Source organism: Monodelphis domestica, chromosome 3 (assembly GCF_027887165.1).
Source record: "Monodelphis domestica isolate mMonDom1 chromosome 3, mMonDom1.pri, whole genome shotgun sequence".
NCBI lineage: Eukaryota > Metazoa > Chordata > Mammalia > Didelphimorphia > Didelphidae > Monodelphis > Monodelphis domestica.
The window spans coordinates 254946845-254971851 of record NC_077229.1 but is presented as its reverse complement, the minus strand read 5'-3'; the positions used below and the strand labels follow the sequence as shown (position 1 = coordinate 254971851).

The following is a 25007-nucleotide window of genomic DNA, read 5'->3' as shown; positions in this document are numbered from 1 at the left end:
TCCCCCGTAATATTTTTCATGATCCAGATCTTTGAAATTCCTTTATCTAGTACTTTGTATATATGTATGTTATACCCTTTTAAAGTAAATTTTTTCCCATCACTTTTTATGACTGTCCTTATACTGTATGTAACAAATCAAGATTCTGCTTTCCTTAAAAAGTCATATATAAGAAAGTGATTCAAGATATGAATATGTTTAACATCTTACAAAAATTCTTTTCACAGAGCTATGCTACATAAGCCAGAGGTGATAGAACAAATACTTCCAGAACATTGCTTGCTAAAGAATATTTGTTTTGATGAAGCATTTCAAAATGAGCAGCTAATAACTGAAGGTAGGCATTTTCCTTTTTTTTTTTTAAACCCTTATCTTCCGTCTTGTAGTCAATACTGTGTATTGGCTCCAAGGCAGAAGAGTGGTAAGGGCTAGGCAATGGGAGTCAAGTGACTTGCCCAGGGTCACACAGCTAGGAAGTGTCTGAGGCCAGATTTGAACCTAGGACCTCCCATCTCTAGGCCGGGCTCTCAATGCACTGAACTACCCAGCTGCCCCCTCTTTTTTTTTTTTAAAGGAACTTAAGAATTAAGGCATCTTGTTTGCTATTTTCAATAGTATTTGAGGCCAGTAGTTTTTTTTTTAATTTTGTGAGATTTGCAAATCTCAGACTTGAGATTTATAGCTACCCCTGTGTATATTCATTATTGTTTACAAAAGTGAAGAGAGGTATTAAATTCACCAGCTAAGAAATTTAGACAATCATTCTTAATCCAAAGGGCCCTTCTGTCACTTAAAAAATTTTCCATACTTTTAGGATTCTCACTGGTAATGTCCAGTCTGTTGACAGTGGATCCAGAAAAATCTCAGTTACCTGACTTTGTTCATTAGGTCTAAAAAGTCCACCTAGCCCAACCTTTTCATTTATAGATAGAAACTGAGGCTCAGAGAAGCAAAATGTCTTGCTCAGGGATGCTTAGTTAGTGGCATGGGCATAATCCAAATTCAGATCTTTTGACTCTTTAGATTCTTAGCTCTTGATTAGTTTATTATGCCTATTGTTATACCATATCATTATATGTTACAGTAAAAATATAATTGTAATAACCTATTTTTTCTACCTCATTTTGTCTTATGTGTAAACATACATAAGTCATTAGGTATTTTAAAGCTTTTTATAATCTGGTAACTTCCTACCTTTCCAGGCTTCTTAATGCTTTACTCCTTTCTCCAAAACTTAGTATTCTTACTTTCCCTCATAACACATTCCATTTTCCATCTCTACACCATCTCTACACCTTTGCTTTCACTTTAATATATAATCCAACTGAAAAGGAGAAAAATTGTCAAACTGCAACATTATTGTCAACAATATACTTCTCAGAGCCAATGAGGAATTCCACTGGTTTTACATGTATCATTGTTGAAAACCTATATCCATATTATTCATATTTGCAATAGAGTGATGATTTAATGTCAACATCCCTACTCATATCCCCACTGAACCAAGTGATCTAGTAAATGTTTTTCTTTTGCTTTTCTACTCCCACAGTTCTTTCTCTGGATGTGGATAGCGTTCTTTCTCTTAAATTCCTCAGAACTGTTCTGGATCATTGCATTGCCGCTAGTAGAGAAGTCCATTACATTCGATTGTACCACAGTGTATCTGTTTCTGTGTACAACGTTCTCCAGGTTCTGTTCCTTTCCCTCTGCATCACTTCCTGGAGGTCATTCCAGATCACATGGAATTCTTCCACTTTATTATTCCTTTTAGCACAATAGTTTTTCCATCACCAACAGATACCACAATTTGTTCAGCCATTCCCCAATCGAGGGACACCCCCTCATTTTGCAATTTTTTTGTCACTACAAGAATGCAGCTATAAATATTTTTGTACATGTATTATCTCTTTGGGATTCAAACCCAGCAGTGGTATGGCTGGATCAAAGGATAGACAGTCTTTTAGCACCCTTTGGGCATAGTTCCAAATTGCCTTCAAGATGGTTGGATCAATTCACAATTCCACCAGCAATGTATTTGCGTCCCAATTTTGCCACATCCCCTCCAACATTTATTACTTTTCTTTTAGCAAAGCTTTTAATAAAGTATCTTACACTATTCTAGTGATGAAGATGGAGAAATGTGATATGAAGAAAATAATGCTTGACACTTTTTACTCTTCCTATATTAGTATGTTTAACAGTGCGTAACTGACTATTCATCTTAATATTTCTTTATCTGTATAGGTAGTTTATAATAGAGTCCTTTAGGGAACTGAACAACTGGAAATACAAACTAGAAACAGTGTTCCTGATACAAATTGCTTTTCTTTAAAATGCTTAATTTGTCTGTCTTGCATTCATTTTAGGGAACAGTAATTGGGAAGATGATAGAAATTGTTGAATTTGTGGGATGTAAGTGGGCTTTAGCTTAATTCAGATACATTTTGGAGTTTGGATATATTTGAATACTGTGACCTTGGCAATAAGTTTATGAAAAAACTGTGAGCCCTGACTTTTTTGTATAGTACATAATGATCTGGATTTACTACATTATCAGACTTACAATTGCTGAGGCTATTTTAATGTAGTTCCTCAGATCAGTAAATTGATTTGTCCCTATAACCATCATGAATAGTATTGAGTAATTGTAGCCAATCAGTTAATTATCAAAGTCTAATACTGATCCAAAAGTCTCAAAAAATAACTGGCTACTAGAATTAATGCCTGCATGGAAAACTGTAAATATCTGTTTCTTATGTTGCACTTGTTTGTAAATTTGTATACATCACAGCATCTTTCTCTATTTTAGTGTATGATCTTCCCGAAAGGCCAAATGATGTCCAGCTCTTTTATGGAAGCATGCGCAAAATAATTCTTTCTGTAATTGGTGACTTTAGTGCTACAAGTTCTAATCTTGGTTCACTTCAGCATTGTTTAAAACACAACTTATCTTCTGACAGGTAATGAGTACAAATTCTTTTATTGAAGTTAAAATATCTTTACCAGAGAATGTATGTGTAATATTTGTACTTAGGAGTTTTCAAAGAACTGTAATTGTATGGGTCAATGACCCTACTTCTATAATGATGAAAAATATTTTTTATTCAGTTCTACATAGTTGATTAGATTTTGTTAATTCTGTGATACATAGTTGAGGTGTATCTTATGTGCACATAACTTATGAGAATTAAGCTGTATGCCTTCTACAAATAAAAGAGAGAGAAACATAAAAGTACCGTATAAGGTTGTGGGTGTAACCTGGAGAGACATCAGGGAACAAGTCTTGTCTCTTTACTACCTTTTCAATGATAAAAGGAAAGGAGAACAAGGCAGGAGAGACCCAGGTACTGTTATTGAATGGCAACACTTCATTAGTTCACAGTTGGAGTTCTGTTACACACAATAAAAGCCACATTTCCCGAGAATACTGTAGCTTTGTGTTAATTTTAGGTTTTGCTTAATTTTTCTTTAAAGGGTAATTTTGACTATATGATGCAAATTGATACAGAACTCAATCCTCAATATATTATATGACTTCATTATATGATAGTGGTTATGAGTAGAAGGGAATGCCATTTTACTACCTTGATTTCTTTTATAATCTAGATTCTTTCCTTTTAAATCAAAATGGAAAAAGCTCTTGATTTAATCTTGGAGGAAGTTGATTTCAATCCTACTTAGAGTGCTTAATATACCATACCCTTTGGCAAGTCATTTAACTTCTATTGAGCCTCGAATTTCTTCATCTGTAAAAAATAGAATTTACATTAAGTTATCGCTAAGATCCTCTAAATACATTGGTAGTATGAGAAAATCATAGTAGCTATAAAGCAGTTCTGATGTCAAGAAAATTTCAATAAGAATGTTTATAACATGTACTTATATTCAATTGAAGTCCTACTCTGGTGCCTTACTGAGTTGATTCCAGGTTCTTAAAAGCATAGCATGAGCCCTGGAAAAATCAGATTTGACCCTGCAAATATACTGTGCCAATCTTGGACTCCAGGGTTCCAATCCTGTATAAAACCTAGTGAACTTCTTTCCCCTCTCTAATTCCCCCAAATCTGTTACTGTAAGATCCCCTGGATCTGTGTTCCAAGACCTACCCCTGATGGCTGAAACAGCAGATAGAAGTGAACAACTTTTTACAAACCCCATGTGTATATATATACTCTTTATCCTTTAGCTGGAGCATTCCACAGCCTCCCATCCCCTTACCCCACAAAAATAGTGGAAGTGGAGGAGACCTCACCAGGGGTAGACCATTTTTAACAGGCAAACCTTTTTGCTTTGAGTTGACCTCATATAACTGAAACTGTGCAAAGCAAAACTAGAGATAAGTGGGTTCTGCTGCACTTTTTTCCTTTGACCTCATGTGTCCCCCATATACACGATGATGACTTTTCATATTTAAATCTTTATCTTTGTTTTTCGTTGGCCAAATTAAATTGAGATTTCCATTAATTTTTCTTCAAGTCTAGTGGCTTTTCTTTCCCTTCCTTTTTCATAATCTTGTTGTGACAACAGTCACATCCATTCTATATAATTGTAAAATTGGGACAACATTCCTTTCAAAAAGATTCTGGGCTTTACTTTTGTGAGCAGAAGAGTTGAGAAAGACAGTTTTATCTTCAATTGTGCATTAGAAGTAATGATTTAATTTTCAAATACCTGAATTTCTTGGCAATATGTTCTCCTTAGTAAATTACCACACTTTTCTTTATTAAAAAGAATTGATTTGATTCTTGTAGTCCTTCCCAAGTTTACTGCCAGGAACTAACTTTCTTAACTCTAGCAGTTAATATAATTCTAAATTAGGCATGCAGGAATTAGTTGTTTTGTTTTGATGTATTGCTAAAATACCTACACTACACACTTGAAATTATTTTGTCCAATTTTCTGTCCAGGCTCCAGTTATTCAAACAGGGAGGACCACATGCCCTTCAGAGTTTTGTGTACATAATAGTGTTTTTGTAAGCTGTAAAGCACAGTGTTTGCTACTATTATTTTCATTAACAAGCATTACTCTATTCTGTTACTAGAAAGTATTCATGATGGACATTTTATTCATTAAGAACTATTTTGTATATACATTCTGTATACTGGGAATCATAATTTTCATTTAGACTGAACTACTAAAAGCAGGGTTTGAGCAAGTGAAAGTAGTCTAGAATCTATATGGTCAGGTATTAATCTTCCAATTCAGATTAGTATACGCTAGTTTAGTCATTTTTTTAAAAATATAAGACTAAATTCAGTGTGATTTCTCTTAGCACAGCTAAATTCCACTACTAAAAATATCCACAAGCTTCTGATAATGGCCTATTATTTTGAATAGTAATTGCCTGTCTAAAATCATATTATGAAAAGTGAATTCTTCAACATTTCCTTATAGTTACATATATACTTTAATGGAATACCGGATGAATGGGATATCTGGAATTCAATAAAATTCATTATTAATTATAGCTTTGCTATAAATTTTGTATCTACTTTTGTTGAAAATCTTTCAAAACAGTCAATCTGGCAAATCTCATTTAGGATCTTGAAAGATCATAATTATAAATGCCCATATTATCAAACATTAGTATTTTTAAAGTATAAAACATTCTTTAAATTGCCAATATCACCTAATTATTTCTAATATGTCTTATATTCCAATAATGTTAAAGTTGTTTCTTTTGAACTTAATAACACTTTAATTTATTTTTAAATTTACCTTAATAATACCTTAACTTCCCTTTAAAAGAAAAAGTTGAGTAAATTGTTCTGAGGTAACAGTTGAGATTTTCAGAATTTGGCTATTTCTTAACAGAAGAGAACAGTGGATATTGTAGTCATTGGTTACCTGGAATTAGGACTATGTCTCCTTCTAAAAGTTGAGACCAAAAATGCAATTTCTTTTTATGAAAAGGTACTAATTTTTATTGTGAGCTTTGACCTTTGAAGCATAGTGCATGTATTATTAAATGTTATAATTATGAATTATCACCTTACCTGAAACATACTTTGAGTAACTTGAATGTTTTTGTTTTGCTAACATTAGCACTACAAATAGTAATACATATCAACTGATGCATTTTTCCACTTTTTCCTCTTTTTTAAAATTCTTTTGGGACTTTCTAGTGAATCCAGAAATTCTGAAAGGCATATCAACAATGTTTCTTTGGATGTTCTTCCAGTTAAAGGACCTCAGGGTTCTCCCCTTCCTTTAAAACCTGCTGCTGAACCAGGTCAAAATACATTAATTTCTCAACAAACATGGACTGTTCAACCAGAGCACTTAATTCTGAGTGCTCCTTCTGTTTGTGAGTATATCAAGTTTTCTACTCCTTTGATTCATTTTACTCTGCATTTATATGCTCATTTTGACTGGGTTATATTTAAGTATTTACTGTTTTCAAGAGTTTACCCCACATTCCAGTAAAGATCTTTTTTTAGATTTTTGTCATAGCATTCCCTTTCTATTTTTTGTTTGGTAGAATAACATCGTAGATTGTAATCTTCTAAGCCCAACCAACTTCCTAAATACCTTTAGGACCATTTAGATATAAAACCTTCATGTATGTTGTGAATAACAGCAATATGGCCCAATGAAATATTTAGATGTGACACAGGAAGAATTTTAGTACACAATATGAGGACCATTCACACTTCCTACTAACACCTTTAATTCACTATTGCTGCATTTTTGTGGGTCCCCTGGGAAGTAACAGTTTTGCTCTTGATTTGGCTATCTCCTTGGTCAGAGAGAAACTATCTCAACCATAGGTGGGATAAAATAATGATTTTCCTAGTAATGTAATTATACAGTTATGTTTTATTAGCACTGTTTTTTAATGAATAAAATTGCTTAAATTAAATACTTAATATTTTCTTTGTGTTTTATTTACCAGGTGGCATGACAAAAACTGGTCACATACATATCTTAAATAATTCTGTTAGGTCACTGAAATTTGAACTCTCTTGGCCAGCTCATTGTCTTACAGTAACACCACAACATGGAGTTATTAACCCAGAGTAAGACAAACTTTTCCTTTTTTTTTTTTAGTTCTACTTATATATTTAAGATTCTGCTGGTATACCTTTATAATCCATAATAATTTCTACACTATTATTCTAAACTGAACAAAGAATCTATTCAGTGTTTTGTTGATAATAAATCAACAATCAAATAATAAAGCAAAGAAATTTGAGTGGTGGAATTTAGATAATTCCTAGATACTTCTAGCTTTTTTGTGGATGAATGAATGAAAAAGCACTTATTAAGAACTTACTGTTTACTAAGAGCATTGTTTGCCAAGTGCTGAGAAAACAAAGAGATTAAGGGAGAGGGTGATTGCCCTGAAGGAGGCTCACACATTCTAATTAAGAGAGATGATACATAAAAGAAAGTTCAGCTACAGGGCAGATAGAAAAGACACTGAAGTGTGCAGAGTATTTCATTTTGGTGGGTGGCAAAGCCTAAGTATACTTATGTTACATTAGAATGTCAATGTTGGGACACAGAGATTAGGCAAGTGGGGGGCTTTAGAAAATAGCCTGAGGGCAGATATTGAGACCTGGTGTGTCTGGCAGCCCAGATAGGTTCTAGGCAGCCTGATCCAGGTGTGAAAAGGTGAATAGAAAAAGGAATAGGTTTGATTTTTCATATAGATCTCATTGCCTTTGGTAGATGAACTTCTTAGTGGACCTCACTGATACCTTTAACACCAACTTTAATAGGCAGAAGAGAGACTTCTTGGACCGATTTTTTAGAATCTTAAGAAAAGAAAAGGACCTCAGAGGTTTATTAATAGCAACCTGTACCTGATCAAGAATACCTTTTGTATTAACCTCCAAATGGTCATGTAGTTATGACTTAAAGAGGAAAGACTACTCTCTGCAGAGTTATGTTTTTCTTAATATCAGTCTTAAATTGGTGCCTCTGAACTTCCATTTTTGGGGCCAAAGAAAGCAAATCTTAATCCTTCTTTTGTGAGAAAAATTCTTCAAATACTTTGACAGATAATGCTAGACAAACATCCCTGGTTTCTTTGACTAAGATTTTTCACTTGGTAAAAGACCTAGAAAATAGTTCTTGCTACCACAGTCTTTGATTGCTATTAAATTGTTTAATATAAGAAAAAAGTATATATATATATATACACACATATATATATATTTAAATTTTATAATATTTTATTTGATCATTTCCACGCATTATTCATTAAAGACAAAGATCACTTTCTTTTCCTCCCCCCCACCCTCCGTAGCCAACGCGTGATTACACTGGGTATCACATGTGTTCTTGATTCGAACCCATTGCCATGTTGTTAATATTTGCATTAGAGTGTTCATTTAGAGTCTCTCTGTCATGTCCCCTCAACCGCTATAGTCAGGCAGTTGCTTTTCCTCAGTGTTTCTACTCCCACAGTTTGTCCTCTGCTTATGAATAGTGTTTTTTCTCCTAGATCCCTTCAGATTATTCAGGGACATTACACCGCCACTAATGGAGAAGTCCATTACGTTCGATTATACCACAGTGTATTAGTCTCTGTGTACAATTTTCTCCTGGTTCTGTTCCTCTCGCTATGCATCACTTCCTGGAGGTCGTTCCAGTCTCCATGGAATTCCTCCACTTTATTATTCCTTTGAGCACAATAGTATTCCATCACCAACATATACCACAATTTGTTCAGCCATTCCCCAATTGATGGGCATCTCCTCGTTTTCCAATTTTTGGCCACCACAAAGAGCGCAGCTATGAATATTCTTGTACAAGTCTTTTTGTCCATTATCTCTTTGGGGTACAGACCCAGCAGTGCTATGGCTGGATCAAAGGGTAGACATTCTTTTATCGCCCTTTGTGCATAGTTCCAAATTGCCCTCCAGAATGGTTGGATCAGTTCACAGCTCCACCAGCAATGAATTAATGTCCCTACTTTGCCACATCCCCTCCAGCATTCATTACTTTCCTTTGCTATCATGTTAACCAATCTGCTAGGTGTGAGGTGATACCTCAGAGTTGTTTTGATTTGCATCTCTCTGATTATAAGAGATTTAGAACACTTCTTCATGTGCTTATTAATAGTTTTGATTTCTTTATCTGAAAACTGCCTATCCATGTCCCTTGCCCATTTATCAATTGGAGAATGGCTTGGATTTTTGTACAATTGATTTAGCTCTTTATAAATTTGAGTAATTAAACCTTTATCAGAGGTTTTTATGAAGATTTTCCCCCAATTTGTTGTTTTGCTTCTGATTTTAGTTACATTGGTTTTGTTTGTACAAAAGCTTTTTAATTTGATGTCGAAATTATTTATTTTACATTTTGTGATTCTTTCTATGTCTTGCTTGGTTTTAAAATCTTTCCCCTCCCAAAGGTCGGACATGTATACTATTCTCTGTTTACCCAATTTACTTATGGTTTCCTTTTTTATGTTTAAGTCATTCACCCATTTTGAATTTATCTTGGTATAGGGTGTGAGGTGTTGATCAATTCCTAATCTCTCCCACACTGTCTTCCAATTTTCCCAGCAGTTTTTATTGAATAGTGGATTTTTGTCCCAAAAGCTGGAATCTTTGGGTTTATCATATACTGTCTTGCTGAGGTCGCTTGCCCCCAGTCTATTCCACTGATCCTCCTTTCCATCTCTTATCCAGTACCAAATTGTTTTGATGACTGCTGCTTTGTAATATAGTTTAAGGTCTGGGACTGCAAGGCCCCCATCATATGTGTTGGTTTTTTTTTCATTATTTCCCTGGATATCCTTGATCATTTGTTCTTCCAAATGAACTTTGTTATGGTTTTTTCTAAATCAGTAAAGAAATTTTTTGGGAGTTCCATGGGTATGGCACTAAATAGATAAATAAGTTTGGGTAGGATGGTCATTTTTATTATATTGGCTCTTCCTATCCATGAGCAGTTAATGTTCTTCCAATTGTTCAAGTCTAGTTTTAGTTGTGTGGAAAGTGTTTTGTAGTTGTGTTCATATAGTTCCTGTGTTTGTCTCAGGAGATAGATTCCTAGGTATTTTATTTTGTCTAAGGTGATTTTGAATGGGATTTCTCTTTCTAGTTTTTGCTGCTGAGCTGTGTTGGAGATATATAGAAATGCTGATGACTTATGTGCGTTTATTTTGTATCCTGCAATTTTGCTAAAGTTGTTGATTATTTCAATTAGCTTTTTGGTTGAATCTCTAGGATTCTTTAAGTAGACCATCATGTCATCTGCAAAGAGTGATAACTTGGTCTCCTCCTTGCCTATTTTGATGCCTTCAATTTCTTTTTCTTCTCTAATTGCTACTGCTAGTGTTTCTAGTACAATGTCAAATAGTAGAGGTGATAATGGGCATCCTTGTTTCACTCCTGATCTTAATGGGAATGCATCTAGTTTATCCCCATTGCAGATGATATTAGCTGATGGTTTTAGATATATACTGTTTATTATTTTTAGGAATGACCCTTCTATTCCTATGCTTTCTAGTGTTTTTAATAGCAATGGGTGTTGTATTTTATGAAAGGATTTTTCTGCATCTATTGAGATAATCATGTGGTTCTTGTTGGTTTGCTTGTTGATGTGGTCAATTATGTGGATGGTTTTCCTAATGTTGAACCAGCCCTGCATCCCTGGTATAAATCCTACTTGATCATGGTGGATGACCCTTGTGATGACTTGCTGGAGTCTTTTTGCTAGTATCCTATTTAAGATTTTTGCATCTATATTCATTAGGGAGATTGGTCTATAGTTTTCTTTCTCTGTTTTTGACCTGCCTGGTTTTGGAATCAGTACCATGTTTGTGTCATAAAAGGAGTTTAGTAGAACACTCCCTCTTTGCTTATTATGTAAAATAGTTTGTATAGTATTGGGATTAACTGTTCTCTGAATGTTTGATAGAATTCACTGGTGAATCCATCAGGCCCTGGGGATTTTTTCTTAGGAAGTTCTTTGATGGCCTGTTGGATTTCATTTTCTGATATGGGATTATTTAAGAATTCTATTTCTTCTTCTGTTAGTCTAGACAGTTTGTATTTTTGTATATATTCATCCATATCACCTAAATTGGTGTATTTATTGCCATATAATTGGGCAAAGTAATTTTTAATGATTGCCTTAATTTCCTCTTCATCAGAGGTGATGTCCCCCTTTTCATCTTTGATGCTGTTAATTTGCTTTTCTTCCTTCCTTTTTTAAATTAGATTGACCAGTACTTTGTCTATTTTGTTTGTTTTTTCAAAGTACCAGCTTCTTGTCTTATTTATTAAATCAATAGTTCTATCACTTTCAATTTTATTAATTTCTCCCTTAATTTTTAGGATTTCTAGTTTGGTTTTCTGCTGGGGGTTTTTAATTTGGTCACTTTCGAGTTTTTTCATTTGCATTTCCAATTGATTGATCTCTGCTCTCCCTAGTTTGTTAATATATGCACTCAGGGATATGAATTTACCTCTGATTACTGCTTTGGCTGCATCCCAAAAGGTTTGAAAGGATGTCTCGCCATTGTCATTTTCCTCGATGAAATTATTGTTTCTATGATTTCTTCTTTAACTAAACGGTTTTGGAGTATCATATTGTTTAATTTCCAATTGGTTTTAGATTTGGTTTTCCATGTACCATTACTGATCATTATTTTTATTGCCTTGTGATCTGAGAAGGCTGCGTTTATTATTTCTGCTTTTCTGCATTTGTGTGCTATGTTTCTGTGACCTAATGTATGGTCAATTTTTGTGAATGTGCCATGTGGTGCTGAGAAGAAGGTGTATTCCTTTTTATCCCTATTTATTTTTCTCCATATGTCTATTAATTCTAATTTTTCTAAGATTTCATTCACTTCTTTTACCTCTTTCTTATTTATTTTTTGATTTGATTTATCTAAATTTGATAATGGTTGGTTTAAGTCTCCCACTAATATGGTTTTACTGTCTATTTCTTCCTTCAATTCACCTAGTTTCTCCATTAGAAATTTGGGTGCTATATTATTTGGTGCATACATGTTGATTAGTGATATTTCCTCATTATCTAAAGTCCCTTTTAACAAAATATAATTACCATCCCTATCCCTTTTGATTAGGTCTATTATTGCTTTGGCTTTATCAGATATCATGATTACCACTCCTGCCTTCTTTCTGTCAGTTGAGGCCCAGAAGGTCTTACTCTATCCTTTAATTCTGACCTTGTGGGTGTCTACCCGCCTCATGTGTGTTTCTTGAAGACAACATATGGTAGGGTTTTGGATTCTAATCCATTCTGCTATTCGTCTACGTTTTATGGGTGAGTTCATCCCATTCACGTTCAAAGTTATGACTGTCACTTGTGGACTCCCTGGCATTTTGACATCCTTTCCTAATTCTAACCTTTCTTCTTCAGCTCTACCTTTTAGTCCAGTGATTTACTTTAAATCAGTCCCCCTTGTACTTCCCTTTCTACCCCCCTCCCTTCTTATTCCCTCCCTTATTTTCCCCTGTAGTCTTTTTAAAATTTCCCCCTTACCCTCTCCCTCCCTTGTACTGCTTCCCTCCCTACCAGTCTGTTTTTTACCCTTCTACTCCCCTATAAGGCGCAAATCTATTCTCTTCCCCTGTGGATTGGATTGTTCTTCCCTCTTTGGGTCAGTTTCAAAGTACATAAGAGTTGAGTATTTCCTATCTCCAACCTCTTTACCCTTCCAGTGTATCGATGTTCTCCCCTCTCCCGCCATGAGCTTCTTTGTGACATATAAATTTACCCCCATTTGTTTCTTTTTCCATTTTTTTTAGTCATAACCTCTTTTCTTTATTAGCTTTAGTCATGTATATATATATGTGTGTGTGTGTGTGTGTGTGTGTGTATATATATATACATACACATGTATATGTGTTTATGCATGCATATATCTATATACCTTTATTTCTATTTCTATTATTCTATTATTTCTATTTATGTCTTGTCCTTTCATCCTATACAGTTTGTCACTGTTCCCTCTGAGTGTAGTTCTTCTAGCTGCTCAGGTGATAGCAACAGTTTTTAAGAGTTGCCAGTGACCTCTTTTCTTATAGGGATACATATCATTTTAACTTATTGAGTCTCTTAAAAATTTTTGTTGTTGTTGTTGTTGTTTCCCCTCTTTTTTAATTATCTTTTGATGATTCTCTTGAGTTCTGTGGTTGGACTTCAGATTTTCTTTTCAGGTCTAGTCTTTTATTTATGAATGCTTGGAACTCTTCTGTTGTGTTAAATGACCATACTTTCCCCTGTAAGAATATAGTCAGTTTTGATGGGCATTTTATTCTTGGCTGTAGACTTAGTTCCCTTGCTTTCCAGAATATCGTATTCCATGCCTTTCGGTCCTTCAGTGTGGATGCAGACAGATCCTGTGTTATCCTCACTGTGTTTCCATGGTATCTGAATGGCTTCTTCTTGGCAGCTTGTAATATCTGTTCTTTCATCTGATTGTTTTTGAATTGGGCTATAACATTTCTTGTTGTTGTCAGTTCTGGATTAAATACAAGGGGTGATCTGTGGATTCTTTCAATCTCCACTTTTCCCTCTTGTTCTAGGCTATCAGGACAGTTTTCCTGGATAATTTCCTCTAGTATTATGTCCAGGCTTTTTCTTTTGTTGTGGTCTTCTGATAGTCCAATTATTCTTAAATTGTCTCTTCTTGAATGATTTTCTAAATTGTCTGTTTTGTGGATGTGTTGCTTCACATTTTCCTCAAATTTTTCATTCTTTTTGTTTTGTTTTATAGTGTCCTGCTGCCTTGTGAGGTCACTTGATTCTAGTTGTTTTACTCTCTTTCTTAAAGATTGGATTTCATCTCTGGCTTTTTGGTCATCTTTTTCCTTCTGGTCTGATTTTCTTTGAAGATCGTCTTTCATCCTCTTTACCTCGTCTTTCATCTCCTTTGCCTCATCTTTCATCTCCTTTGCCTCATTTTCCAGCTGGATGATTTTGGCTTTCAGGACACTATTTTCTTGTTTTTGTTCAAATGCCTCTGTTTCCAGATGACTTATCTTAATTTTTAAGTTCTTTTCCCAATTGTCTTCAGCCTCTCTTAGTTGTGTTTTGAGTTCTTCCACAGCCTGTATCCAATTCGCTGGGATTTCTGGTTTATCATTTGCTGATCTCTCCCCCTCTGTTCCATTTGCTGAGTAGTAGCTGTCTATTGTAGTTTCTTTCTTCTGTTTCTGTTGTTTGTTCAAATTCACCCCTTCTTTACTCCCTATATTCGTGCTCTTCTTCCTCTCATTTTTTTTGTTTTTTGGGGACTTCTATCGGTCTCCCCTCTTGGAGCTTTAACAGAAGTTCTCTTGGTGTAATCTCTGGGGGAGGGTTGTTGGGGGTTTGAGCTTTCCTGTCCTCTGGAGGCTTTTGATTGGTTTAAAGTCCAGCAGTCAATGAGGATGGATGGGGAGCCTGGGCTTCCCTGTGTTCTGGAGACTTTTGATGGGATTGAGTTCAGCTTAGTTGGGCTGGGTTTACTCTGAGTTTTAAACTTCCTTGACGGCTGGAGCAAATATGGAGGATCTCCAAAGCTCTGGCCAGGCTGCCAGGTCTATGCTCCTTCTAGGCTGCCATCTTGATGACTTTGCCTCTAGGTTTCTGTTTTTTTTTTTTTTCCCAGAAGACCCTGCTCTCTTAAGTGGGGAGGTGCGTGGCCTCCCTGGGCTCTGAGGGTTCCTGATGGGATTACGTTCAGCTGGTTCTTTCAGACGACCCTGCTCTCTAAGGGGGGAGGGTTGTGGCTTGCCTAGGCTCTGAGGGCTCCTGATGGGAAAAATAGTATTTTTTTTTATAATATCAAAGAATATCCATTGTGCGCTCTCTGTCTCTCTGTCTCTCTCTCTCTCTGTCTCTCTCTCTCTCTCTGTCTCTCTCTCTCTCTCTCTCTCCCTCTCTCTCTCTCCCTCTCTCCCTCTCTTTTCCTCTCTCTCTCCCTCTCTCTCTCCCTCTCTCTCTCCCCTGCCCCCTTCTGTCTTAGATTCAATACTGTATTTTGGTTCCAAGACAGAGGAGAGCAGTAAGGACTAGGCAATGGGGTTAAATGACTTTCCCAGTCTCACACAACTAGGAACTGTCTGAGGCCAGATTTAAATCTAGGACATTCTAACTGTAGGTCCTGCTCTCAATCCACTGAGCACCCAGCTTCCTCCACTTGCCATCTCTTTGGCTGCTGTATCCTGAAGACCATGGGATTCTCCCTTCTGACATGTAGCTGAAACAAATGCATGTTTGCATTTGTGTATGTGTGTGTAGTCTCCTCAATTAGAATGTGACCTCCCTTAGAGTAGACTGTTGTCTTTTTCATTGTATCCCCAGCTCAGTACTTTGTACAAAATGAATCCTTTTCATTCATTCTGTAATGTAGTAATTAATTAGACAGTGGCTTGAATAAGTTGACTGTTTTTCTAGGTTTCTTTATCCTATTAACCATTTTTCTTCACAGTCAAAAGATCAATTATTCATTTTTGAGAAAATAGAAGCAAAGAACTGGATGGGGCTAGGGAATAAATAGGAAGAAAAGAATATATTTAGTAAATAGAAGGTACTTTTCAGTTTATGAGCTCTCTCTTAAGTGAGAGGAAAGCAAAACTTCAGAGGGGAGGCGCAGTACCTTAATAGAGACTTGAAAGGAGATAAGGATACTGAGAGGCAGAGGTAAGGAAGGGAAGCATTTCGTAGCATGGGAGACAGCCTATACAAAGGCCAAGGAAAGAAGAGATGGTTATACCACAAGTCTTTTAGCTCTAGATTCTCCAGCAAGTTGTTCAATTTTATATTTGCCTTTTTTATTTTGTTGTTAGATGTGTTCAGAATAGAGGACATTGAAATCTTTTATCCTTATTATTTAAATATTTGTGACTTCTTGTAATTCAAATAGTTTTTCATTTGCAAATTTAGATGCTAAGGCATTTTGAATATAGTTTAATGTTGATACTGGTTTGTTGTTTGTGGTTCTTTTCAGTATAATGTAGTTTATTTATTTCTTTTTTATTGTGAATTTGTATTTGCATTGCCTGAGAGAATGATTGGAGCTGTGCTTTTTGATACGTAGTAAATTTTGTTCTAGTTCTTCCCTATTATTCTTTTATGTCTTTTTTAAATATATATTTCTTGTAAGCAGTCATCTTCCCCCCCCCACCTGATTCCTTATATCACTCTCATTTGTTAGATTATTTAATCTATTTATATGTCAAGTTATGAATGTTAGGTTTACATTTTTTCTCCATTTGTCTCTAAAATTAAAAAAATTAGAATTCACCACCTTCTCTGTAAAGGCAGTATAGTACATTGTCTCTTCAGTTATCATAATCTACTTTAGGACAACCTATTTCCCTTTGGCTTTCTTTCCTTTACTCTTAATAAGGTCCACCACCTTTTTAACCCCTTTCCATAGTTTTAGAATTTTGCCCCGTAAATCTACCTTCTCTTTCTCTTACTTGGATTGATATCTTAATTGTTAATTTTCTGTATTGTTTTCTAAAAAGGATTTCTTGCTCTCATATCTTCATTTTTTCTTTTACTTTCTCTTCTATTCTAGATTTTTATTCTTTGGTTCAAGGAGTTTATGTATATTCCTTCTTTGGTCTCCATGTTCTTTATGGAATTAAAACTTTTTTGGACCTATTTTGGGTTCCCTCTTTCTAAATAGTTTCTGTATTATATTGCTTTTTAGGTCTTGTCCCTTTGTCCTCTTTTTTTTCTGTTGTGCCTCACTCTTTGAAATAACAATTCTTCCAGGTTAATAGAAATTAGAAAAGTTTGGCCCATGGAAAGAATTTTACTATGTCCCTAACTGTAGTTCATTACCCTTGCTCTGTTCCATGACCATTTTTTTCCCACTCGCCATACAATCTTTATAGAGTCATGACTTTCCACTTTTCTTAGTGTGATTCACCCCGAAACTCTTGAAACGAGATTTCTCCTTTTCCTGTGCTCTTTTGATCCTTGCTCCTCTATCTCTTTGCTTGTTGTTCTATCTGTCCCTTTCCCCTCTCTCTGTCTCTGTCTCTCTCCCCCCACTCCCCACCCCAGTCTTTTTCCTCTCCCCTGGAGTATATCACATATGTTCTTCCCTCTTCTTTCTCCTCTTTTATGCACCCTCTCATTTTGCAGTTTAGTTCCACAAAAAACATCATTCACTTGTATGCGGGATTATGAAATTTAGTCTGTGATTTAGTCCTTTCTTTGTATTACCTCTTTCTGTAACTTACATTTTTACTCATTTCTTTGTATGATGTAAGAAAGAGCTCTTATTGATTTTTTTTTGTTTGTTTATTATGTGGTCTTTGGTGGCTTTATATATTTACCTTGTATATCTGTTGCCTGTGGTATTTGAAGAAATTTTGTTCAGTACTGATTTTCTTTCTACACGTGTTTTAGACACCTTTTTATTGAACATATTTCTTATTTTTTTATTAATGGTTATGATCAATTTTGTTACCTTAGGTTACATCTTGTACTGTGTTCTTCAGGAAACATTATTCCTTTCTGCTATTCAAATTTCCTTTCATATTTTCTTTCTACACGTGTTTTAGACACCTTTTTATTGAACATATTTCTTATTTTTTTATTAATGGTTATGATCAATTTTGTTACCTTAGGTTACATCTTGTACTGTGTTCTTCAGGAAACATTATTCCTTTCTGCTATTCAAATTTCCTTTCATATTTTAAAGTCTTTTTCCAGGTGACATGCAGCATTTTTTGTCATTAAAATTGTGAAACATTACCACTCTATAACTTGGAGTTTGCAGCATAGGATTTTTTTTTTTCCTGAGGGCAGTCAGTCGATTCTTTCTATCAGTCCTGTTTTTTGTGTCTAGAAGTCCTGGAAAGGTCTTATGTTATTTCTTGCATTGTGATATATAGGTGATTTTAAAGAACTATTTATTTTCATCAGTTTTCATTTTGAGGTTTTTACCAATGGTTTATTGATCACAAAATAATAAAAAATATAGTGAAAGTTGAATTGAATAGTGGGAGTGATAATATCGAACTAAATTATTTATTTTTCAATAACTATGGGGAAAATGAAAATAATTTATGGCAGTACTTGTCAAGAGTAGAAATGTGACCTGTGTTTGACCTGGCTTTGTGTTATGATTATTGTCGTTATTATATAGAATTTGTTTATGTATTTGAAATTCTTTTTGTTTAGGAGTAGACTACTAATTCTTGTAAGTCCTAATTCATCATTTGGCACAAAGCCCTCAGCATTTCCATGGAGTGGTCTGATCTATATACATTGTGACAATGGAAAAAAGGTAACTTGTAAAGTTCTGGGGGGGGGGGGGGGGGGAAGGGATATCTTTTTTTTCCTTAAGAGTTAAACCATATATATATATATATATATATATATATATATATTAGCTTTACAAGTGAGGCTGCTGGTAGTCATGCTTCATTTTTAAAAGTATAAGAAAGGATATAATAAGTTTTGGTGCTTAACTAACTAACTGACATCCCTGTATACCTTTCAAACCTCCCCTTCCTCCCAAAAGCTTTATTTCTTTAAGGAAAAAAAAAAGCATGAACTCATCTGTTAAATATCATTAGGGAATGAAGTTTTCTACATAAGCAAATTTCCCAGATAACTAGAGTATAAAACACAACTTGTACTTAATGATTTTATTGCCCTTATTAAAACCAGCCATCATACTCTAAAGCCATTCACTTTCAAATTATTGAGTGGGATTTAGCTTTCTTCTAGCCCATACTAAATAGCTGCAAGTACTTGGTTTTTTCCTAAATGGTTGTTTTGTGTCAGTTTATTCACTGATTCTTCTTGTGTCAGTATCCAAGGCCCATTCGTCTCTTAGAATCAGAACCATAGAGCTTAATCAACCTTAAGGCTAATGTAATCCAAACCCCCCCAGATTGTGAATAAAATGAGGTTTGGATAAATTCAAGTTTAAGATCTTACAACTGGTTAATTCTAAGATTAGGAATAGAGCAATTTACTTGCCTAGTGTTCCTTTTGCTGTAAACACACTATTCTCTCATCTTTTTTCTTCCTTCATCTATTGCTTTGAATCTAAATTAATACAGAAATGGAGATTTTGAAGGGATAACCAATAACCTAGTAAAATAAGTATAATGCACATTATGTTATGTGTACAAATTAAAGTTACTAAGTCAATAAGTACTAATATGAGATAGTGTGGGACATATGCATAGATTTTTAAAAATTGTTTCTTTTACTACTCAGAGGCATGGAAGCCCAAGCATATTGAGAGTTTACTAGATAACAGTTTGCTAAATCATTTTAGATACTCCCCCTGCTAAATTTTTTTGAATACTTTTTAACTTTAAAAATAAATTAATAATAATTATTCAGGCTACTTAGTATATAATTGTTAAGATATTCACAGACTATGTACTATTGTTATCACTCAACTCAGAGTTCATTTTATTTGCTTCTAGGAGTTTTAAATCAAGACTGTTATTTGAAAATTGTGTAGTATACCCTCTTGCAATTTTTGGATTATGATGTAACAAATGAGCTTACTTATTTTATAAAATCATAAAGACCACCTATCAAAAAGTTTTTAATAAGAACCGTTGCTGAGGGTTTTTTAAAAAATTCAATAGTTCCTAGCCTTTAAGGGCTTATATTTTATGAAGAGAGATAACACATACATATGTAATCATATATATGAAATAATTTTAGGAGAGAAGGAACTAATTAATAGCTAAGAGGGGGTTCAGGAAAACTTCATTTAGAATGTGAGGAATTTAGGAGGGAGTACATTGGGTATAAGTATTGTAGAAACACATAGATAAGAGGAGCTACAAGAAGGCCAATTTGGGAAAAAACTAGATTGTATGCAAGAGAATATGTCATGAGACTGGAAAGATAGTTTTGAGTCTGATTATGAAGAGTTTAAATGTCAAAGAATTAGCATTTGATTCTAAATGTAATAGGGAACCACTAAGTTTATTGTACTATAATGAAGGCTTTAAATCATCAGACCAATGCTTTAGGAAGATAAATTGGACAGCCAGGTGAAAGATGGATTGGAGAGGAGGGAAACCAACTGGCTATGGAAATTGTACAAGTGAGAGGTGAGGAGAATATACATTAAAGAAAGGTTAAGGGGACAGATGAAAGAGATATTAGGAAGAAGCAACAAACTCTTGCAACTGATTGGAAATGTGAGGTTGATTGATCCAAGGATGACTCTTGAGGTTGTGAACATTAAAGACTAGAAAAATGGTGGGTGCCCTTGACAGAAAAAGGAAAGTATAGAAGAGGAATAGCTCTGGAAGAGTGGGTCAGAAGAATATGAGTTCTGTTTTGGGCATGTAGAGTTTGAGATGCCTTTGGGTTATCCAGTTCAAAATTATTAGTAGATAATTGGTATTATTGCATAAGAATTCAGGGAGAGTGAGACAAGAGCTGGATATTTATATCTATCTGGGAGTTATCTACATGGAAATAAGTAAATCCATCAGAGCTAGGGAAGTTACCAAGACAGAGTATAGAGAAAGAAGAGAATCCAGAATAGAGCATTAGAATGTACCCAGTAGTTAGAAGAGAATGCAGAGTTAAAAGGGACTTCTATGGCTATCTTGTCCTAACCTCTACCCCCAAGTGGTCATCTAGCATTTGAAGACTTCCTTGGAGAGGGAACCCACCACCTCTCTAAGCAGCCCATCCCACATTGGGACACTTGCGATTGTTGGAAGTTTTTCTTGACATCAAGCCTAAATTATCTTCTTTGCAACTTCTGTCTTTTGCTGTTAGTTCTGCTCTCTGAAGCTAAAAAGAATGCCTCTGTTTCCTATCCCTACAGATACTTAAAGACATGTTATGTCACCTTGAATTTTTACTCAAGGTTAAACATGTCTTAACTTCCTTAAACTGATCCTTATGGGATGTGAATGCAAGGTCCTTCACCATCCTCGTTGCCCTTCTCTGGACACTCTAGCTTATTATCATCCTTAGTGCCCAGAATTAGATACAGTACTCTAGATGATGATCAATGTTGAGGGCACACTAAAATCAAGATTTTAACATTTATTCTTGGAAATTGTACCCCTCAGTGTAGCCTGAGATTGCATTATTCCTTGACTTTGAGCTTGCAATCCACTAAAATCCCAAGACCTTTTCCAAAACTACTGTCCATCTATGTTTTCCCCCTTCTTGTCCATGTAAAGATGATGCATGTTGAACTGAATATATTTATTTATAACACCTGTGGCAGATACCTGAAGGTTTAGTTATCTCAAAATTAGTTTTCTTTCTAATAGTTACTTTCTATAATTTAGTTGTCAGTGTTCTTAAGAGATCTATTAAAGTGTAGGGTGTAAATTAGAAAGGAATCACCTTTTGGAGATACATTAACTCCATGCTGACATTGAAGGGAATAGTTTAATTGGTACTTGTAAGAAAGAATGCTTGGATATGATGTCTAAGTTCTTTCAAGTAGATCTGATTAGAAGCAGTCACCTCTCTATTAAGTTTATTAACATGCCTTTCTATATTGAAATTTTAAAACAAGTACACGCTTCTTTTTGGAAATTTGTGTATAATGCACCTTCATTTCCTTTCCCTGGTTTATTTCAAAAGATTGTAAAGGTACAAATTCGAGAAGACATTACTCAGGAAGGTCCTTCAACCCACTTGGCCTTTAAACCATTTTTAACATCTGAGTCTCCAGTGAGTTATATGGTAAAACCAATTACAAAACCAGCCTCCACAAAAGTTGAAATAAAAAATAAAACCATCGCTTTTCCTGAAACAGAACGTGGTGAAACTTCAGGTAATAAATTCAAAAATTCTCAGTGATATGTGATTTACCTCTGTTGTTATACATAAAGCAATGATAGATGTAATAATATGGGGAGGGGAGGAAGTGGAGAGAATGAGATGTTAACTTCAAAAATTAACTGTTTGTCTTAATGGTGGATTTTTTTTTAAACCCTTACCTTCCGTCTTGGAGTCAATACTGTGTATTGGCTCCAAGGCAGCAGAGTGGTAAGGGTTAGGCAATGGGGGTTAAATGACTTGCCCAGGGTCACACAGCTGGGAAGTGTCTGAAGCCAGATTTGAACCTAGGACCTCCCGTCTCTAGGCCTGACTCTCAATCCACTGAGCCACCCAACTGCCCCCTTAATGTTGGGATTTTAAAAACTTAAAATGGCAGATTTCTTGACAATCGGGGGACTCAGTACCATAGTACAGTGGTGTCAAACTGAAATTGAAACAGATCAGTCATCCTACTGATTTAGAAAACCCAAGAATTAACATTATTCACACACCATTATTTTTTAAATTTGTTTTTTCAAATATTTCCCATCTACATTTTAATCTGATTCTGACCCCTGGGGAGTTTTGTTCTCTGGGCTTAGATTCTAGAAGCTCTGAGTTCATATTCTACCTCTTGACACTTAATAGCTCTGTGACATTGGGCAAGCCACTTATCCTCTCCTAGCTTCGTTTTTCTCCTTAGGATAATAAAGCACCTATCCCACAGAGTTACAGATGAGAGAGCTTATTTAAATAATGTATCAGTGCTAGAAATCTCTAGCAATGGGCTCAGGGAAAATAGAAATAATGGAAATTTGCAGATATTTCAAGAACCTCATGCTGACAACGACACATATATATCTTATCTATTATCTTCAATTCCAGAAAAACATTAAATGAAACTGTTATAAGATAGAAGATTCATTGTGGAAGAAGTTCAGATTATAAGAGCAACAAGTAGATCTTTACAGAATCCTAAGACTAAGTGGCTCGGTGGATAGCAACAAGTCAGAAGTCAGTAAGACCTGAGTTCAGATCTAACGTCAGATATTTTCTTGCTAAATTACCCTGTTGCAAGTCACTTAATGTCTGTTTGGCTCAATTTCTTCATGTGTACAATGAGGATAAAAATAGTGCCCACCCAGATTTGTTATGAGTATCAAATGAGATGTTTATTGTAAAGCACAACGCCAGGCATATACAGTAAGCTGTTTATAAATGTTAGCTATTAGGATGATGATGATGATGATGAAGATGCCATATTTATGATAGTAATAAATATTACACATTTTGTAAATGGATTTATGATACTAAAGCCAACTTAAATTACTTAAACATTATACACTATGTATTAGTTTAAAAAACTAATAGAAATATACTGTTATATACACTCAGTATATAACAACATGATGATGTGAAGCAGATTAACTGCCAGGGCTTAAAACACTCCTTAACTTATCACTCAAAATGCATTCTACATCTAGGGCTTTTAGCCAAATGACATTGCAATAGTATTTGCAATAGTATTTCATGCTATTACTGTGAAGTTTGTTTGTAATGGATCGAAGATGATGATAATATAAAACAGCGCTTGTGGAATATGAATATGTTGGGCATAGATGCAATTAGAACCATGTGCTCTGATGAAATTTTCTAACACATGTAATGAGCAATGAAATCAGAGAACAAATGAACTGGAACTACCCACCTAAATATTAATTCCTAAATAATTCATACTTTACTCAAAGGTCTTGGAATCATTTCCTTTGTGAATCTCAAATTTAAAATATTTAAAACTTTGAAGCCTATAAGGGAGAGTTTCCAAGGCCACCATGTTTTGCTGTTAATAAATGGCTATTCCTACCCATACCCAGCTTCTTTTTTGAGAAAAATGTAGCCTTTGGGTATCCTTGCTTTGTCTCCTAAGACTTAAGTATCACAGGCCTAGATTAAACCAATGATGAGTTAAGCAATGTAAGAAAATGAATTTCACTAAATATAGTTGAATGACCTAAGAGAATTTAATAGGCTTCTTTTATTGAGTAACTTAATATTGAGAAGTAAATTGCAAAGCTTTGGGGGGAAGAAAATAGACTGCAAAAAAAGTCATTTTTAGGAAGGGAAATACATGATGTATTTAGTTGCATTCTTTGAAACATTCTATTTAAGGGTTTGTTTGATTTTTTTCTCTCTTTTGCTAATATTGATTATTATGTCACTGTTATATTTATTTAGATACTTTTGGAGGCTTATTTTTTAAAATGTAAGATCATTGTTACTAAAGACATGTGAGAATTTGTATTCTATGTGTTGAAATGTAATCAGTAAGCTTTCATTAAATGTTGCATTTATGCCACACATAAGTGTTAAGTGCAGGGGACACATCGGAAAAAAAAAAAGAATTAACACCTGCTTTCAAGAAGCATACATTATAAAGGGAGAGACAACATATACAAAAATAAATCTATATATGATACATAGAAAAATAAATATACAGGGAGCAGCTTGGTGGCTAAATAGATTGAGAGCCAAGCCCAGAGATGGGAGGTGCTGAATTAGATTGTTGCTTCAGATCCTTCCTAGAAGCTGTGTGACCCTGTGCAAGGCACTTAACCTCCATTGCCTAGCCCTTACCATTCTTCTGCCTTGGAACCAATACACAATATTGTTTCTAAGATGGAAGGTAAGGGTTTTTTAAAACACACAGTAATTTTGAGGGTAAAGTGTACAAATACACATTTGTACAAATACATTTGTACAAGATGGTCTTTGAGCTGATTCTTGAATGAAATGAGGCATTCCAAGAAGTAGTTGTGAAGAGAGTTTATTAAAAATCTAGGGGATGGAAAACAATAGGCAAAAAGATAGGAAGTGTAGCCTTACATGTAAGGAACAAGTAGGCCTGGGCTGTGCCTTTAGAACCAAGGGTCTTAACCTGATACCTCTGAACTCAAAGAAAAAAATTTACAACTGTATTTTGGTATAACTGATTTTCTTCATAATCTTCCAAATTTTACTTGTTATATTTAAAAATATGATTTTGAGAAGGGTTCTTAGGTTTCACCAGCCTACCAATGGACTCCATTACACTAAAAAGGTTAAGAACTCTGCACTGTAGTATTATTCTTAGCCTTGAATTGTGATGACAGCAAAATTTTTCTGTCTGCCCAAGCCTTATTTTCTTAAACTTGAAGTTGAAATTCATAACTGTGTAATGAGTAAGAATATAAAAATCCTTTTATTTTTCCTAAAATTTTTAAAGTATTAAAAAGAGAAAATGAGAATTAGAATC

The 25007-nt window shown here is 34.7% G+C and overlaps 1 protein-coding gene across 11 annotated transcripts in view; it reads left to right on the top strand.

Annotated features, from left to right (window-relative positions):
* CEP192 (centrosomal protein 192) overlaps nt 1-25007 on the top strand; it is a 163694-nt gene that overhangs the window by 121930 nt on the left and 16757 nt on the right. For 10 of the 11 annotated variants that reach the window (XM_016431692.2, XM_056823614.1, XM_007487749.3 and 7 more), the window contains 6 exons: nt 228-337; nt 2810-2960; nt 6127-6308; nt 6897-7020; nt 18122-18227; nt 21536-21728. In XM_016431692.2, the coding sequence (XP_016287178.2) occupies nt 228-337; nt 2810-2960; nt 6127-6308; nt 6897-7020; nt 18122-18227; nt 21536-21728 (866 nt within the window). Of the gene's footprint in view, nt 1-227; nt 338-2809; nt 2961-6126; nt 6309-6896; nt 7021-18121; nt 18228-21535; nt 21729-22600; nt 22730-25007 lie in introns of all 11 variants that reach the window. The other variant, XR_008917660.1, reaches the window with a different exon arrangement.